Source organism: Trichechus manatus, unplaced genomic scaffold (genome assembly GCF_000243295.1).
Source record: "Trichechus manatus latirostris isolate Lorelei unplaced genomic scaffold, TriManLat1.0 scaffold00293, whole genome shotgun sequence".
NCBI classification, from domain to species: domain Eukaryota; kingdom Metazoa; phylum Chordata; class Mammalia; order Sirenia; family Trichechidae; genus Trichechus; species Trichechus manatus.
In genome coordinates this window covers 421,947-442,495 of record NW_004444229.1, presented here as the reverse complement: position 1 = coordinate 442,495, position 20,549 = coordinate 421,947, and the positions used below count along the sequence as shown (strand labels likewise).

The 20,549-nt window shown below is 36.6% G+C and overlaps 1 protein-coding gene across 1 annotated transcript in view; it reads left to right on the top strand.

The window, feature by feature from the left end:
* The window catches only part of TMTC2 (transmembrane O-mannosyltransferase targeting cadherins 2), a 514,074-nt gene extending 497,133 nt beyond the window's left edge, over positions 1-16,941 (top strand). The window contains exon 12 of the mRNA XM_004390257.2: positions 16,421-16,941. Within this exon, the coding sequence (XP_004390314.1) occupies positions 16,421-16,600 (180 nt within the window). The 3' untranslated portion in view covers positions 16,601-16,941. The remainder of the gene's footprint in view (positions 1-16,420) is intronic.
* The last annotated feature ends 3,608 nt before the right edge of the window (positions 16,942-20,549 follow it).

Here is a 20,549-nt window from a genome sequence, read left to right as displayed (position 1 = left end):
TATAATGAAATGTCTAAAGACCTGAAGATAGAAAACCAAAATGGAAAATCACGCTCGGCATTTCTCAAGCTATAAGAACTGAAGAAAAATGTCAAGCCTCAAATTGCAATACTGAAGGATTCTACAGGGAAAATATTAAACGAAGCAGGAAGCATCAAAAGAAGATGGAATGCACAGAGTCACTGTACCAAAAAGAATTGGTCAACGTTCAGCCATTTCAGGAGATAGCATATGATCAAGAGCCGATGGTACTGAAGGATGAGGTCCCAGCTGCACTGAAGGCATTGTCGAAAAACAAGCCTCCAGGAATTGACGGAATACCGATTGAGATGTTTCAACAAATGGATGCAGCGATGGTAGTACTCACTTGTCTATGCCAATAAGTGTGGAAGACAGCTACCTGGCCAACCAACTGGAAGAGATTCGTATTTGTACCCATTCCAATGAAAGGTGATCCAGTATAATGCAAAAAATTATCGAACAATGTCATTAATGTCACACACAAGTAAAATTTTGCTGAAGATCATTCAAAAGTGGTTGAAGGAGTACATTGACAGGGAACTGCCAGAAATTCAAGCCAGATTCAGAAGAGGACATGGAACAAAGGATACCATTGCTGATGTCAGATGGATGTTAGCTGAAAGCAGAGAATACCAGAAAGATATTTATCTGTATTTATTGACTATGCAAAGGCATTCAACTGTGTGGATCATAACAAATTATGGATAACATTGCAAAGAACGGGAATTCCAAAACACTTAGATGTGCTCATGAAGAACCGTATTTAGACCAAGAAGAAGTGGTTCGAACAGAACAAGGGTGTACTGCACAGTTTAAAGTTAAGAAAGGTGTGTGTCATGGTTGTATCCTTTCACCATATTTATTCAATCTGTATGCTGAGCAAATAATCAGAGAAACTGGACTATATAAAGAAGAACGGGGCATCAGGATTGGAGGAAGACTCATTGAAACCCGTGATATGTGGATAACACAATCTTGCTTGCTGAAACTGAAGAGGACTTGAAGCACTTCCTGATGAAGATCAAAGACCACGGCCTTCAGTATAGATTACACCTCAACATAAGGAAAAAAAAAAATCTTCACAATTGGACCAATAAGCAACATCATGATAAACGGAGAAAATATTGAAGTCGTCAAGAATTTCATTTTCCTTGGATACATAATCAACACCCATGGAAGCAGCAGTCAGGAAATCAAAGGACGTATTGCATTGGGCAAGTCTACTGCAAAAGACCTCTTTAAAGTGTTAAAAAGCAAAGATGTCACTTTAAGTACTAAGGTGCTCCTGACCCAAGCCATGGTGTTTTCAGTTGCCTCGTATGCATATGAAAGCTGGAAAATGAAGAAGGAAGTTGGAAGAAGAATTGATGCCTTTGAATTACAGTGTTGGCAAAGAATATTGAATATACCATGGACTGCCAGAAGAATGAACAAATCTGTCTCAGAAGAAGTACAGCCAAAATGTTCATTAAAAGCAACGATGGCAAGACTATGTCTCTCATACTTATGGACCAGTCCCTGGAGAAGGACATCATGCTTGGTAAAGTAGAGGGTCAGCTAAAAAGAGGAAGACCCTCAACAAGATGGATTGACACAGTGGCTGCAATAATGGGCTGAAGCATAACAAAATTGTGAGGATGGTACAGGACCAGGCAGTGTTTCATTTTGTTGTACATAGGTTTGCTATAATTTGGAACCGTCTCGAGGGCACCTAACAACGACATCAACAATAGCGGAATACGGTCTTGCCTTTGGTTTCTTACATGAAGGAATTGAAAAGATGTGCCTTCTTAGAGTCCTAGACTAGTCGTTTTTGTTCGACTTATTCAGACATGAATCATAGGTAGAGGTGTTATGTGGCCAAGTTTTAGTGTAATCAAATATTAGATCAGTATTTAAAGGTTGCTGATATAAAATTTCTTTTTTTTGAGTGGGTGAAAATCACCTTTTGATTTTGTAAACATATTTGACAACCCAGTATTGAAGATGAGTCTAAAAGATATTACAGTTGGCATATGAGAATTAAACATTGGATCCAAAGTAATTTATGTTGTTACACATTGTCTTTCAAACTTCCTTCTGGTTATTTGGGAGTATTGATGAAAAGTATCCAATAAATATATTTGAGGCTAGCAATTGCATAGATTCTGAGTGTGTTTGCTTGCTTCATTGATTGCTTGTTTTTTGCTTCTTTCCTTCTTTGTTTTGTATTAACATGGTGAACCAAAAAGGGGAGGCAAGAAGATACAGGGTAGGCTTTTCAAAAATAGGGTTGCTGAGAGAAGAGAGGAGCCCTGGTGTACAGTGGTTAAGAGCCACAGCTGCTAACCAAAAGGTTGGCAATTCAAATCCACCAGCTGCTCCCTGGAAACCCTGTGGGGCAGTTCTACTCTGTCCTACAGGATCGCTGTAAGTTGGAATCAACTCGACAGCAATGGGTTTGGTTTTTTGCTTCGGAGAGAAGAAATAAGGCATTAGTAGAGTAGGTAAAGGCAATGCAAATTCTGTATTGTAGGAAATTTTGGAGGCTATCACTTAGAAAAAATGTCATCAAGCAAGTCTTTAAAACATTCTTACATATATAAAAATGTGCTGACTGTACATACTTAGGAGATGACTGATGCAGTCTAAATGTGGCAGTTCCCGATATGAACTCTTCAGACATAAAGGGAAAATATGTAATTGAATGTAGATGTCTTGAGGCCGATATGTGAGCATTTATTATGTGAGTGGCAGTAGTTCTGCCATTAAATCTCCCTTAATTTGCCATGAGTTTAGACACATACAAGGCACGTTTATTTATTTTTACATTTTCTGCAGGTGTGACTCCTTGGCAAGTGTAATGGCTTGGAGTACATTATGGCTTCACCTTGATTGGTGTGTCCTGGTGGAATATTTTCTGAAATGATGTGTGAAGACCTTGCATCATTATTTTTCCAAGCTTGTGTCAACAAAGTCTTGGCCCTATAAAAGTGCAAATAGAATGCCATGCATCAGACAGTGTGTTTACCTTTTATTTTTAGTCCCTAGAAAGATTTATAGTTTCTGGAGGAATTGCTTTGCTCCTGCCTGTTACATTTGATCTGGTCATCCTAACTCAGAGCATTTGCAATACTTTCCACTTGCTGCATGCCTGAAGGCTGTGATGTATTCTTTCAGTGAAACATTTTCTTCATATTCATTGTGAGGGTGAGCAGTTGCTGCCTTCAAATGTCATGTCGAAGTGTGATCTTTCTGATTGACACTGTCACCTCTGCATTAATCCTGCTTGTTCACACCATGGTGCCTGTCTGCTTTGTGAGTGGGAAAGAAATGTTTTATTAGACTATGTATGGCTAAGCTAAATTATATTCTCATCCACTGTTCTGAGGTCTCTGACATGCTTATTTCCACAATATTTAAAAATGAATATTGGCAGTAAGTCCTATTCAGGAACAAATCTGCCATTTCCACATTATAGAAGCCTAGTACCAATCACTTGACCCCCATCAGCTCAAAGAATGACATTTAGTGGCAAACATAGAAGTCAGTTAGAGAAATGATATACGTAGGTTAAAGAAATTTTCCTCAATTTGTTGGTTGTGTTTATGTGACATCTATTGAGTATTTGACTATGTAAATATGGTGTGACCACACTTCTTGCTGCTGTGTTTTATTTTTTGATTGTGGTCAGATGGTTAGTATGCATAGTAAAATGGCCAGCCCTGTCCCCATCCCCCCCCAAAAAAATAGGGTCTCTGTTTTTATTTTCCTTAAATTGGGCTCTTAAATATTATCAGCCCAAATCTCAATTTCCAACGTATCTCTGAAATACATCTTAAAAATAATATGATTATTATTATATGATTCCAGTGACATGTTTCAGCTCCCTGGAATGAACAATCATTTTATTACATATATTCAAACTCACTCTTCACATATACACACCTGAATAGCCTGTGCAGTTGGAAATTTGATTGTGATTGAGAAAGCACACACATGTTCCTCCCTTCCCTTCATGCTAAAAAGAAATGAATAAAGTGTAGAGTGAATTATGTTGCTTAAACCATATTTGAAATATAAACGGGCAAGGAATTTGGTTCAAAGAAAAGGAAGACACCGTAGGTTTTTGTAGCAGCTATCTAGTTAGGGCAAATGACTGACACCAGGTGTTTTAGAGATATAGATGATGTTTGCCTGTTGTGCATACTCTTCTAATTTTCTTTCCTTAAATGCTTTTAACCTTTAAAAAATTCTGCTTATTTTCATCCCTTTTCTAGTCTGCTTATACTTTGAGCCATCAGATATTTTATCACTCAAGTAGAGTTTTTGTTCAGTAGCTTTACTTTAAGTGATGAGCTACATGCTTGTCGCAAATCAAGACAGTGTACTGATTGCATTTTATAAAAGCTCAGAGTGAAACTTAGGTGGCTTGGAACCTAGATTTTCCATTTGGATTATCTGGGAGAAGTTCCTCTGAAATTAAGGGAATCAGAAAACCCAGCTTTGAAATAAGAGTATATGCAGTGAAAAGTAATTTCTGAGGTCATGTTCTTAATTTAGTAGATATACTTTAAAATCTGTTAGAAATAACCAGAAATGATTCTGCTACAGTCACTATTTGCTGTCTTCCAAGCTACAGCTGTTGGCATTTTGATTGCCACAGAAATGAATAGCACTCCACTTGGTGGCAATCACACCCGTCATAAAAGTTAAATGAACGTTCTTGTAACACCCTCTGAGATGGGGCAGGTGTAGGAGGGAAGAATTGAGCACACAGAATAAAATGTGTCACTGACAAATTGAAACTACTCCCTTAATACAGTGTTGTATCTTGCTTGTTACCTATATCTGCTTTGTTTTATTCAAAGCTATTTCAAAAACACAAATACTGTGTTGAAACTGAGAGCCAAAATGAATCACTTCTTTGCCTTGCCATGGCTAGATTTTTTCCCCATGACATATCTACAATTTAGTAAATCTTTTTGCAAAGTTACTTTATTCAAAATATGACTGCAGTCAAAATGTAATTACAAAGAACAATCATTTCTGAATTGAGAGTATTGTTTTGCTTGTGAGTTATTGTTTCATCATGGAATTTTGTAAAAGATTCTTTAGCTTATTGTATTAATGTTGCATTTTTAGTAAGTTTTTTTTTTTTTTTTTTTCATTTTGGTTTGGTCCCAGAAGGGTTAACATTTTGGGAGTCACTGTTGACGTCTTAGTCTCCAAACAAATTGAAATTCAGACTGTTATATATAGGCTATTCTCCACTCTTGATTCCACTCTCAGCAGTCCGCTAAAATGGCTTTAAAAAAGTAACAAATTGATTTTGATGTGACCCACCAATTTCAAAACTTCCTACACTTTTGTTATTCTAAAAATATGAAAGGCTTGAAGCAACCTAATAATTCACCTTGTCTAAGAGCCTCATACCCATAAGGAAGTAACCTCACCTCTTACCCACTGCTCACTCTTAGTATTTCTCTCGTTAATAAGCCTGATTGTTCTTTGGAGTAAAAGAATTTGTATTCATGCGCTAGACTGTAAACTGCTTGAGAACAATGAATTCTTCATCTGTGTAATCTGCTGTAGTGCTTAGAACAATGAATGGATAACAGTTTCACCTACCTCACGGGTTTGTGGGGCAGAAATGAAATAATATATGTATACTACCTAAAAGTTTGTGGCAAGTGCCAAGTATGCAATTAAAGTTACTTAAAGCCCCATACAGTCTAATAAACATATTGTATTTGTTCATTACTTATCCAGAGTGTCTATCAGAGACTGTGGCATATATTAGGTACTCAATATATGTTTGTTACATTTCATTGAATTTGGACTAGAGTTTACCTCTCCTAGATCAGAGCTTTCTGCTAAACCATGCAAATTATTTTCTTCCTGCAATCATATATTGGGCAATTCTTTCATATGCCAGAGCCTGGCACCAGCAATATAAAGACAGTTAAAATACATTCACTGTCTATTTTGCCCTCTAGCAAAGAAAAGAAACAAACAACTAGCTATAATTCACTGTGAGAAGTGTTGCAGTTAATGTATGTAGACAGTGCTATGGGAACACAATGAAGTAAGGTACGAATAAGAGATTGTTAAACTCTTTTTTAAAGAATAAGCAGAAGTTTGTCAAAAACAGAATGGAGGAAGGGCCTTAAGGTCAGAGGAGCAGTTATGTGATAAGGAATGCATGCTCAAAAGAGCACATGGCAGAAATAGTTGGAAGTTTCATGTGGCTCAGGCAGAATGTGCCTTGAAGGATTATTTTGAATGCCAGATTATAAATGGCTTGTTAGTACCAGGCTAAAGAGTCTGCATTCTTTTCTATAGGCACACAGTTGACCCTTTCAAAAATGTTCTCGTTGTTAGTTGCCTCAAGTTGATTCCAACTCATGGTGACCCCAAGTGTGCAGAGTAGAACTATACCCCATAGGGTTTTTTTAAGGCTCTGACCTTTTGGAAGCAGTTCACCAGGCCTTACTTCCAAGGCACCTCTGGTTGGGTTTGAACTGCCAACCTTACGGTTAGTAGTTGAGCACTTAACCATTTGCACACACCCAAGGTCTCCATGATCAAATCTTTCTTTTGGAAAGACAAATGGCCACCTGGAGGATATATTGGAATAAGGAAGCAATTTAATGTGGGGAGAATAATAGGAGTCTGAACAAGTTTAGGAATGGGATTAGGTGTTAAACCTGGTGATGCCGGTAGAAATGGAGAGTGGTAAAGAGAGGGAGAATATGAACCATACTGTTCATCTTAAATTATTTTCTAGTTGTCCCTGAGGAAAGGAACTGAGAAGAAGGCCAGACAAAAATGATCTGCATAAACGCAGAAAAGGAAACCATGAAGTAAAGTTTATCCTGCATCTGGCTGGCTACGGGTTGCCATCTTTCTCCTTCATACAGTGGTCCAGGATTTTCCATAAGCTACTGTGAAACATCTGTATGGTTCTTGCTGCCCCTCTCTGCAGCCCACCTTCTGGCTGCCCACATTTATGTCATCACCCTTTCATTGAAACTGGATCTATATCAAGAATACTGTTTTGTGTATTTCAAATTTTTCTTTTTTGATGTTTTATCTTTTTGTCAGCCTTGAGAGAGTGATTCTGATTAAAACAACAACAAAAACACCAGGGAAAACAGTTCTGTGTAAGGGTTATTTTGAGATAGTTGGGGCTCTGTGGCATTACTTTTCAAATATTACCATCTAGGTGACAATCCTTACAAAATTTACTCTGTTCAAATATTAAGAACAGGTGCCCCCCACAAAGAGAAAATGTAAATAGCTAATACCCATTGCCATCGAGACGGTTCCGACTCATAGTGACCCTATAGGACAGAGGAGAACTGCCCCATAGGGTTTCCAAGGACCGCCTGGTGGATTCGAACTGCTGACCTTTTGGTTAGCAGCCGTAGCTCTTAACCTCTATGCCACCAGGGTTTCCAAATAGCTAATAAACTTATGAAAATGGTACTAACTCTCTAAAAAGCTAATAAACTCATGTCATTAATCTCTGTAGTAATCAGGGAAAAGAAATTAAGCATTGAATAAGATAACATTTTACAGCTTTCAATCCAGCAAAAATTAAAAAAAAAAAATCAGACAATACCAAGTGCTATTAATGATATGGAATAAAGGAACCCCTGTTATATATTGTAGGAGCCCTCGTTGCGCAGTGGTTAAAGCAATTGACTGCTAACCAAAAGGTTGGCCGTTCAAAACCACCAGTGGCTCTAAAGGAGAAAGATGAGGCAGTCTACTTCCATAGAGATTTACAGCCTTGGAAACTCCATGGAGTCACTATGAGCCAGAATCAACTCGACGGCAGTGAGTTTGGTTTGGGTTATATATTGATGCTAATGCATTATTATACAAACAATTTGAAGATACCCTCTGATCCAGCAATTCTACTCCAAGAAACTCTCACACAAGTACATACAGAGATATGCAGAAGAATATTTATGGCAGCACTGTTTTAAAGAGTCTACATGTCTATTATTAAGACAATGGATAAATAGTCATCCAATGGAGTTAAAATGAAGGAACTGAACCTACATATATCCAAATGGATAAATTTGAAAACTAAAGTATTGAGCAAAAAAAATCGTTTCTGATGGGTGCTTATAGAATAGGAAATCTATAAGATAATGTTATACTTCTGTCTTGGATACACAAAAAATAAAAGTTTAAAACATGCACTGGAATGATAAATACCAATTTCAGGATAGTGGTTATCTTGGGGAGTGGAATTCAGGAATAGGATAGTGAGGGACACCTGGAGACTTCAACTGTATTTATAAAGTTTTACTGGTTGGGTAGGTACACAGTGTTTGTTATGGTCTCCAAAATTTTTCTATGCTTGAAATATTTAAAATTTAAAAAACCTGCCTATGGCTTTAGCCATGTATTTATTCATTTATTTTAACCTATCATCCATTAATTCATTATTTTTTTCTTTAAAAATAATTTTTTTTTAAGTAATCCAAGAAAAGATGATTAGGGCTAAAACCAAGTTGAAAAAACAGGACAGGGTATAATTAGAGAGAAGAAGATAGATTTAGGGTAAAGTTGCCAAGATTTAACAACTGAATATAAGTATGTATATGTGTGTGTATGGGCAAGAAATAAAGGATGATTTATTCAGGCTTCTGTCTTGGCATTTAACCATTAAGCATACCAAGTGGGACAAAGGAGGAGTAGTGATTTTGGAGCTGGTGAGGGGTAAGCTATCTAACTTTGTCTCAGTCTATGTTGCATTATTCCCATAAGCCTAACAGGTAATCTTAAAACTTTAATTCAGTAAGTATTTATTAAGTATATGCCATGGAGAAGGCATAAAAAGCAGATCCCTTATAACAGTGCATAAATGCTCTTTTTCATAAATATGTTTTTTTTAACATGTCCATACCATTAATTTATAAGCAGCTCCAGTAAATTCAATTGGGTAAGCAATTTCAACTGAATACTGTTGAACGGCAATATTCAGCCTTCGTTAAGTCCTTTGGTAACTATTTTGAAAAAAGTGAGAATCCACTAAAAACTTCAGACTCTGTAAACTTATTTAAGTTTGCAAATTATACTGACAAGGAAAGTTAAAGGTGGTTGGTTATCCTGAAAACATCCCCAAAACTGTGTAGTGTATTAACTGAGTAATGGCTTGATACGGGTAACTTTAGACCTTCTTTCTCAAAACCATTTGGTTCATAGAATAATAAATATCTAACTGTGTGGATAATGTCAGCAACATAAGTATATCCTTTGAATGGAAATAAATGTATTTATAAAATTAGAGTATTGTTTCATCAGCTCTTTTCTTCATCTTTTACATAGCTTCTTTTACCCATTGATTATCCTAAAAATTATTCATAATTTGATTATGAATAATTGGGAATAGTTGATTATTCATAAAAAGGAAGAGGGAATGAGGATGAATGGAATAATATGAATTAGAGAGAGCCCACCTACTATGTGGGTTTCCAGCTCCTGCCTAATCAGAACATCTCATCCAAGCCCTTTTTTTCTGTTTTTCTGGGCATTACCCAGTAGAAACATGATTCCCCAGCCCTAAATCCCTGTATGATTTCTACTATTCCTCCTCCATATGTTTCTTTCCAGGAATATATAATAGGCAAAGGCCAAGAAAATGATTTTTGTTATTGAATCCTATATGCTCAAGATATCCTGTGAGCTCAGCTGAGTTCCTTGAGAGCTTCAAAGAGCTTATACTAGAATCAGACATCCATAATCTTTGCTCTACCCTACCCCAATGTAAACCAAGAATAAAACCAAACCCACTGCTGTTGAGTCGATTCTGACTCATAGCGACCCCATAGGGTTTCAAAGGCTGTAAATCTGTACAGAAGCAGACTGCCACATCTTTCTTTAGCAGAGCCACTGGTGGTTTCTAACCCCCAACCTTTTGGTTAACAGTCGATCGCTTTAACCATTGTGCCACCAGGGCTCCTTACCCCAAGACATATCCGTTATTTTAATTTTGCCTATTTCTCCCATGCTGAAGAAATAAGCCAAAGACCACAGTAAAATAACAATAAAGGCAGAATTCCCTAGAGTTTTAACAAAGACGTCATTTGCTGCTTCAGTATGGCTGCCAGTTAGCCCTTTTGATGTAAAGCATCTGTCCTCTTCAAGGAAACAAGAAAGGTCTGGTTCTCTTTTCTAGTCTGTGAAGTAGGAGGTGGTGTCATTTGTTATACAGAGCCACAAGCCCCATGTTACTGGGCTGAAAGCTGCTGACTACTTTTTTTAACATGCTGAAAATTTCATCAGCTGTCTTTCATAAAGGACAGTTTGTATGAGTCAAGACACTAGCAGTTGTGTTCGGTTTTCTATTCCCCAGCCCGTGATTTACAACTAGCAAAGAGCAGTGACAACAATATATAATCAAACAGCTAGTCAGCTGGGATTGTTGCATTTGGGATGTATACCTAAGTCTTAAAGTCTGTTTTGAACACTTTCCGTGCTCCTGTTTAGTTATTATAAAGTTTTTCATACCCTCTCCTTCTATCTAGTAGCATTTAATCATTTATGGCTTCCTTTAATAAAATCACATTTGAGCATTTATTAACTTAAATAATTGCATGGCCACGAGAAGAATTCTATTTTTCAGGAAGATGGGCATTTAATCTGACATACTTTGTTATGTATATATTATAACCTCTTATAGTAAACTTCATTGTAAAAGCTGTAAAATGATATAATCTATTATCTGGAAATGACTTCTCAAATTTTAATGAGCATACGGAGCACCTGAGGATCTTGTTAAAATTCAGATTCTGATTCAGTAGGTGGGGCCTGAAATTCTGAATTTCTGTGAAGCTCCTAGGTGATTACTGGTGCTGCTCCCCAAACCCCAGTTCCTGTAGAAAGGCTAGAAGACTTGAGACATTCCATCCAACAAGAATCTGCTAAGCTATCTAGCCAGCTGCTGTTGTGGAGAGAAGTATGACAGACTTAAAAGACACAGCCTCTCTCCTTAAAGAGAAAACAACCATTTGAAAAAAGTAGAGTCTATATCCAGTTATATTTGCAAATTTTTAAATAAGCACATGAGAATATATACATAAAAATAACTGTTGATACTTTCAAAGTGGTTTACCTACCTATAGAGATACTACTAATCCAACAATGATGCTTTACCATTATTCTAAACATCTCAAATACAATTATTTTAGCTTCTTTTTATTTCTTCTAGTGGTTACTTCTAATTAATGTGTTTTTACTGCCATTCTTGGTTCACTAGCTTTCAATAGTATCTGTCTATTGATTTCCTGCTAAGTAGGTGAAGAATTAGCTCACTTAACACCACCAATTTCCACTCACACTTATCCCAAAATAGTTATATCACTTTTTTAGGTCCTTTATTGTTTATTTTTCATATATATAAATAATATAGTTGAACTTCTCTTTCTAATTTCAATTACAGATAGCTACACATTTAATCATCTAAAGTTAAGAACAAAATTGCTAAAGAGTTTATTTACCAAACTACTGTGCTAAAACCTTTGTAAAATGTTAATACTTCTACTAAGATTTAAAATATGGACCCTACCTAAGAGATATAATAGGAAGTCTTCCTTATGCCTCTGTTTTACTCCCCTTCTTAGTGTGTTTTAGACTATCAAATCTTTTTAGGAAAATCCTGGGGCAGATCTTGTAGGTAAACCATCTGTCTGGGGCAGATTCAAGTGTTTGATGGACCATGTATAGAACTGCTTGCCATTTATAGATGATTTTCTGCTGTACCATTTGGTACATCTGTAGTCTACATTGGAGTCCCTGGGTGGTGCAAACCGTTTACGTGCTTGGCTGACAATTGAAGGTTGGAGGTTTGAATCTACCTAGAGGCACCTCGGAAGAAATGCTTGATGATCTACTTCTGAAAAAGCAGCCATTGAAAACTCTATAGTGCACAGTTCTACTCTGACACACATGGAGTCACCATGAGCAGGAATCGACATGATGGCAACTGTTCTTTTATAGCCTACATTTTAGCTACATTCACAGTTGCAATCCTCTAACTAGAGACTGACTATCCACATGTGACCTCCGTTCACCCCCATTGTGGGTTGGACCCCTGTCTCCTACGTCCCATATTCTTCTCTTCTTTACTTTTTCATTTTGTGAGGCTCCCCATCTAATAGCTTTTGAAAAACGAGAGGATGCAGGGAGGCCAATTTCAGAGTCTTTTCATGCGTTTAACTGTATTTATTATGCCTATAACATTTGTATGATACGTTGGTTTGGTGTGGAATTCTCACTGAAAGTAATTTACTCTCAAAATTTCTCCAGAGAATAACCCTCCAGCCTACTGCCTGGGAAAATACCTGTTGGCAATGTGTGCAAGAAGACAGGGAAGGGGACCCACTCTTTCATATGAAGAATTTCATCCCATTTTGGCCAAAGCTCGTACCCACCATCCACTTTACATGGTACCTCCAAGACCTGAACTTCTCAGGTTTTCCAGAGTTTAAGGGCTCCCACCTCCTTAATGGCATAGTGGTTAAGAGCTATGGCTGCTAACCAAAAGGTCTGCTGTTCGAATCCAGCAGGCACTCCTTGGAAACCCTATGAGACAGTTCTGCTCTGACCTATAGGGTCGCTATGAGTCAGAATCAACTTGACAGCAACAGGTTGTTTTTTTTACTCCTTGACATTTCCCCTACAAGCTCTATAGGCTGTTAACTTCTTCCACACTGCTAAGGGTATTCTAGTCTTCATTTGCTTTCCATTTTCTAAATATTGTTTGAAATTTCTTGTCCATTGATGCCTTCTCTTCCATTTTCTGTCCATGATGTTTTATACCTTTTTTAATCCTGATAGCATTGGGGTCCAGGAGATATACACTCTATTAACTGTTTTTAATGGGTGATATAAACCAGACTGTGATGAAAGTAATGGACAAGGATGGTTGGAAATGACTAGGAAAATAGGGGAAACAAGATAAAAATGTAGGCAGGAACAAGCAAAGTGTTCAAGACATTTAAGGAACTTTGGCAAATCGGAGAGACTTTAAGAAACAGTAATAAATGATGAGGTCACAAGCTAAGAAAGTGAAGGAGTCCTTGTATTGCTAGGTTGAGAAGTAGATTGTGTCTAAATAGTGACAAAATGATACAGTGGATTTTTTTAGCAGTGTGTTGAGAATGGAAACCCTCATGGTGTAGTGGTTAAGAGCTATGGCTGCTAACCAAAAGGTGGGCAGTTCGAATCTACCAGGTGCTCCTTGGAAACCATATGGAACAATTCTGCTCTGTCCTATAGGGTCGCTATAGGTCAGAATCAAGTTGATGGTGGTGGGTGGTAAATTTAAAACATAGTTAAACATAGTTACAAAAAAAAATTCAAATCAATAGGTTGAGACTGAACATAGACCTCTATAGTTAGTTAAAAATATTGAATGATGTACTTAAGTATGCACATTTTCGCTTTATGTGGATTTTTACTCCTTAGGGAAAACAATGAATATGTGTGAGCTTCCATGAGATCTGTTATCCCACATTAGCTTTATAATGCCAATTTTTTTATTACTTTTGTTTAATGAGTAACACACTAGTGTAGATAATGCAAAATTAAGTTTATTCAAAAACACCGTTTTAATTAGCATTCAGAACTCATTTTGATAGTAGATTTAACTTCCTGTCTTAGAATAATGTTAAACTTATTTTTCATCAGTTGATGGCAGGGAGGTGATCTCGAAGCCTTCCAAGTACAGAAGAACTTCAGGCTGCAATTTAGTAATAAAAGTAAAACCTATTTATGTGGCTTGCTATACTTGACCATGCATTTTCACATGCATCTCTTATAGGTTTAACCTAAGAAAGGCTGCAAAGCTAGTAAAGATAGAGCCAGTTCAAAATTCCACAGCTTTTGGATGCTGAAGTCTTTCATCCACATTGGGCTGACCATCAAGAAGAATCTGCTTTTGTCTTTTTTGAAGTGATGAGGAGAAGGAGGAAAAAGAAGAGGAATAAGACAATGATGTCTGTATTCTCCTATAATCTTTTCAGGAACCCTAGGAAGCAAGTATTGTTGTCATCCCATTTATAGACTAAACTGAGGTATTGAGCACTTACCCGGTGTATACAAGTGCACACATCTCTGAGGTGGAGCTGGCATATGAATCTAGGCAGTTTGACTTCATAACCTCTGAGTGTTTTTAATAATCCCCTTGAGTTGCAATTATAGTTAGGTACAGACACTTTGGTAATAAAGTGATTCAAGAAATAACGACTCTCCCACAGAGCCATCTGGTTTCTCTCAGCCCCATCATTAGGCCTCTTCTATTTCTGGTTAGAAAGGAATGATCTCCAACTGTGGTTCTCCCTCCCTATTTCCTCTCATCCCACTCAGGATAACAGGAAGTCTGAGCATTTTATCTATTTAGCATCTCTAGTAATTCAGGCTGTGAACAAACTTCAGCATCAGTTTAGTAGCTGTTTATTGATAGTTGTGCTAAGCACTGTGAGGGGGACATAATTCAGAAATGTGTCCAACATCAAAGAACTCACAGATAATAATGGGTGGTGTGATAACAAAATTCGTTAGGATAACAGAGTAGGTGGTGATATTTTCATTTTCCAATATGGAGCTTATTCACTGCACATATAATTTAGAGAAGTGTTCATTTGGATTGGTGTTTAAAATTAGAAATTGACCATCTCTATTGTCTTGGTAAGTATGGAGTCATCCTGACGAAATGGTTTTTGAAGGTCAGGAGTAGGTTATACTAGCAACATTATTTTTGGAAAAGAAAAGCGATGTAAAAAAATTTGGAAATAATGCCCAGTATTTGAAGGCTTAAGAAAATTTTGGTATGCATCCAGGGACATATTATATCCATTAAAATCAAAATTATAAAGGCTGTATAGCAACATAAAAATCACAAACATGCATGTGCTAGATCAAATGAGACAAGGGAAAGTGAACTTGGCATTTGTAAAGTGTCTACTATGTAATACACTGTGCTTCATTTGTTTATTTTCTCATTTTCTCTTTCTAACAACCTGCAAAAAGTCGATGTTATTTCAGCATTTTACAAAGAAAGAATGGGAGCATAGATAAAGGTCACAGTCAGTGGTTGAGTAAGAACACAAACCCAGATTTCTTGAAATCCAAATCTGATCATTTTTCCCAAGTTGAATTATTCTGAGCTATTCTGCCCTTCTCCTCACATTCTATTTCATTCAAAAATAATGGGTTTTGCAGTAAAGAATGGAGTCACATAAATTCAGCTGAAAAATACATGCATTGTAAAATATTAAATAATAAAAATATTGTGAGGTTTTTTTCACAGAGTCGCAAGGGCAATTAGTAGTTGACATCTTCTGTAAAATGAAAGTTGTAAGATAGACATTTTTCATTTTATCTGGTATTTGTGATATATACTTATGTAATTGCTAAAATATTGGCAGTCCTGTGTAGCGAGAATGTACTAGAGACAAGACAAGAGCAAAAAAGCTATTATTCCTGGATAGCAAGCAAAAGATCTTTTCCACTGGGGAAGACTTTTATTATTAACTAATGTCTTAAGAATTTTGGGATGGAAGCTTTGTGTTAAACTAGTGTTACTTAAATCATACTTTTTTTTTTAACTTTTACTTTTCATGTGAGTTTTTACTGCAGTTATCACTGAGTACCAAAAATTCTTATGTTTGAGAATTACTAAACTATATTTTAACAAATAGTTTAAAATTTTTCTTACAAAGGTTACATTTTCTGTATCATATTTTATCTATTTTGATGTTTTAACTTTGCTATATTTATTGCAAACATTCACAGTAGTTTGGGTTTTTTTTTTTTAATAAGCACTTTGTCTTGTCAAACCACTAAGGTTAGTTTTGGAAAGCATTTTAATGGTTACATTTGGATTTTTCAGGAATTTTCTCCTGAAAACTTTAGGAAAAATTTACGGTGTATATTTATTTTAAAGGCCGGCATCATGCTAAGGAAAGAAAACAAAGAGTGAGTGGACATAGATTTGTCAACTTTTCCCACTTAATATTTTATTTCTCGGCATTGAGTTGAAAAAAATTCAATTCTTTTCATCCAAAATTTTATCACTTTTAACTTTTTTCTCAGAAAATTAAAGTCTGACTCGGTGGCTAGGTCTTCATATGCAACATATACTTTCTCATTAAAGGAAAAAATAGCAAAAAACTACTTCTGTAGCCACCTGCCCTATTTAAAGCACAAAGTACACAACAGCTGTTTGAAAACTTTTTTCTCCCTGGTTATCTTTGTCTGTTTGTATAAATTGCTCAAGTGCTTCTCTAAAATGTCTCCAGACGTAAGGGAATCATTTACATAAGTGAATGAAGATTTTTGTCTTCCATGAAGGAAAGCTTGAAGTGGCCTCTTAATAGTTTTCCTTCCCTTGTTGCAGTATCCAGCTGCTCTGATGAACCTGGGAGCCATTCTGCACCTCAATGGCAGACTCCAGAAAGCTGAGGCCAACTACCTACGGGCACTGCAGCTCAAGCCAGATGACGTCATCACGCAGTCCAATCTCCGCAAACTGTGGAACATCATGGAAAAGCAAGGCCTAAAGACTTCTAAGACCTGACACAGGGAGCAATGCCTCATCCTCCTCTATTTGTACAGCTGGCTTCATTAACAAACAGAACTTCCCAGCAGTGCGATGACGAGCTCATTTTGGACTTCAAGACCAGAGGCCGAGGTCACTGAGGGCACTTTGGGAGAATCCACTTTGCTGTTGGCGCAGCTGTTTAACACCAAAAAGGGGAACATTGGGAAACTCCTGATAGATGTAGTTGTTACCCATAGGACTGTAAACCAGAGCACTTAAGACAGGATCTTTTGGCATTCTTAAAAAGGGGGGAGAGTCTAAGTTACAGATTTTATCCATTTTTGAAAGCTAATTTCAAAATTATACTGTTCCTTAAACACTGTGAGAGGAAATCAGAGTGTCCGTTCAGCCACAATAAACTATTGAAGTCAGCTGGTAATAGGGAGTGATTGAAAAGTAGTATGAATCCCAGTGAGCTGGCTGGTTGTCCCAGCGCTGCTGTCTTTCCTCTTTGGGACAGCCTGCTTATCAATTTCTGAAGCTTAGAAAACTTTTTTTCTTTTTTAAATACTGCGTCAGGATCTGTCAGAATCTGTAGTTATTTCCTGACTAGTGCACATTTTATTTGGATGTCATAGACTTCACTTTTTTGAACATCATTTGATTTTCATGTTCTAAAAAGAATATGGAGAGTAGGTCTAACCACACTTCACATTGGTTTTGTCAGAAGGACTGGCCTGGCCTTTTTAGTTCAAAGTTGCCATTTCCCTCAACTTCCTAGCAGAATTCATTGCATTATTCTTGCTGTTGCTGCTGAGTCCATTCCAACTCGTGGAGACCCCATGTGTTACAGAGTAGAACTACTCCACAGGGTTTTCGTGGCGATAATCTTTTTGGAAGGAGATTGCAAGGCCTTTCTTCTGCAGCACCACTGGGTGCATTTGAACCACCAACCTTTAGGTTAGCAGCCTATTGGATAACGCTTGCGCCACCCAGAGACCTCTGAATATGGAGCCTAAATATTAGGCTTTTGAAGTGACCTTTTAAAATGGCTATTCTTGGTTAACCTGCATGCTTTCATAAGGATTAACTCAAGGGAAGTTTATAAATTCTCCCATTCCAGTAACGAATCGGCAGGTATTAGACAAAAGGGAAGGTTCTTTGTGTTTCCCAGATGTTGCTGTTTCAAAATCGGGTCTACCCAAAGGAATATGTAATGATGGTTGCCAATGATTTTATATTTTGGAAAGAGTTGGTATGGAATGCTAATCACATTCTAATATGTACCTAAACAGCAATGCTGATAAGTTTTCAAGTCATTATTTTTTAATCATGTTCTTATTTTGTTCTTCCTGAAAAACGTCAAAAATGACTTACTTTAAGCTGCAGTAGAGTGTAGCATTAGCCCATGTGTTTGTAGGTTTTTTATCAAGTGCTTTTCTCACTTGAAAACTATTTTTCAATAGCAAATTTCATATTTATTTTATTACCTGTTAGTAACCACATCAATGATCATTTCATGAGTAAAAGACTATAAATGTGGTAGAGAAGAACATTTATTGAAACGTTTTTGAGCCATAGTCCAACTTTGTTGCTGAAAATTAACTTTGTAGAACACCAGTCCATTATGACTTCTTCATAGAAAAAGTAGCTTTACCAGACCCTACATATTTATTTATTTATTATTCTGCAGTAGCAAAATAACAAAAGAAAACTTAACGCATTAAGCCAGTTCTTTGAAATTTAAGTTAGCGTTTTCTCCTTTCCTTTCACACTCCATATATATATGATCAGCATCCCCATTGAAGAGAAGCTGAGCATGCAAATACATCATGTTATCTTTTCTCCATATTTTACATGTTTTGCTATATATTTGAATACAGTGGAATAAAGGATTTAAAGTAGTGTTCCTATGGTTTTAATGTTTCTGCGAAAAGGGCAAATGTAGTGAGAATTTTCTTTCGATGGCATTAATAAGAAGGTCCTCCTAAATATGTTTATTATTTTGTAAACATTTTATTGAAGGACCAAAAGTTAAATTATAATTAAATCACTGTGTTTTCAGAATGTTTAACAACAACGACAAATCTGTGGTCAAACCAAAATAGTGGGTTGAAGTGTATTTTTCATCTTCTACTGCATTGGCAATTACAAAAATAAAAAAGGAATTTAATATAAGGATATAGAGATAATTCAGTGTCTAACATTTTTATTTATTTAAATAGTTATTGACCTATGTTGACTTCCTGATTTTAACCTTACATGTCTTTTTCATTGTTATCGCTCTTCCTTTCAAATACTTAGTTCGTAATGTGTTCACTGATTGCACAGTGGAGGCACTCCATTTTGACCCAGTTCCCAAGTAGCAATGATAATTGGGCCTGTGTCATAAAATACATGGGTCTTTAATAATTGAATATCCCTGATACTTTTCACTACAGGGCCAGACTTAGTAACGACCAACTGAGGGGGGAGGGATGGGGGTGGTGTTAAAACATGATCAAAAAATGTCTCCGCTCAGGGATTTATGGTGGATTATTGCAGACAGTGCTAAAAATATAGAGCACAAGACAAGTTTACTAAATTAAAATTTTATTTTTTGACAAACTGTTATTTGTATAAATTATCAAGATTTGTAGGCTTTCCTTTTATAGAAATAATTGTTTTATGTGCCAGAGAATTTCAATTTTGTTTTCAACAATAAAGCATTGATAACAAATATATTGTGTAAGCTTTTTTAAATCTTCTAATGAAACAGCACTGAAACTCTCTTTGATTCTAGCAAAACTAGAAGAGAAGTAAGAAAGATAGAATTTGAGACCATATAGCGATACACTCAGGTTAATAATTAATAATCATCAATAATTAAAAGTTGCAGGTATCACCAGATATTCGATGTTGAGAAAGGATGACAAAATGTTTTGTTTTTGAACTATGGAATATGATTCTAGGAAATACCCAAATAAGGCCTATTCCTTGCCAATTTCCTGCTTCTTTAGGGTTGCTACGAGTTGGAATTGACTCAATGACAACAGGTTTGGTTGTTGTTGTATTTGGTAGGTTGTATGGTAAAAGATCATATTTAGGAGGCTCTGATTCTCTGGTTCTTGTCCTAGATGAAAGCACAATCCTGTGCTGCTGAGAAATGTGGGTTCAGCACATTCAGGAGTCAGTTATAGGGAGGTCCTAGACGAGGTAGTAACTGCAGGAGGAGAATTTGATAGTCTCAGTAAAATTGTTGTTATATAATAACATGATTCTATGCTGCCTAATTACTGAATCATGCGATAAAATTTAACTATGAGGACTTCATTACATGCTAAACACCCTATGGTTGTCTGAGGCTATGTTCCATTTTTACCACTAAGAAAGCCAGGGCTCAGAGGTGTGGAATGACTTTTCCAGATCACAAAGCTAGGAAGCATAAGCCCTTCCCAAAGTTGTTCTGTGCTCACGAGATCCAGATAACTGGACATATCATGTGGCCACTCAGGCACTAAACCCAGAGTCTGGAGATCAGATTTCTAGGCCCCCTTCGCATTTCTCTACCTATTTCATCTTCCACAAATCATGTAACTTCTCTGCCTCTTTCATTTACTACAGACAACCAGGAAGATTAAAGAAGGCGATGCATGAAAAACATCTTAAAAATATACATCATGAGAGTTGGAAAAGGCCTTAGTGATCATGTAGGTGAACCCTAGGTTTTCACCTGGGAAACATTAAGGATCAGAAGTGATTTAACCAAGATCCCAAAGCTAGTTAGCGCCCATTAACAGGCTATAGAAATGTTGGTTATTAAGAGGCCTTGCTATATGAAGTCACTGCATAATTGATATTAATTTTAAATCAAAGTATAGTTTTAACTTGGACTATGAGTACTCTGAAGACAATAAAGACTGGGGCCAGATCTTTCTGTTTGACATTGTTTCTCCAGCCTAGCATATTAGTGTTGAGTAGAAGACCAAAAAATATACTATAAATG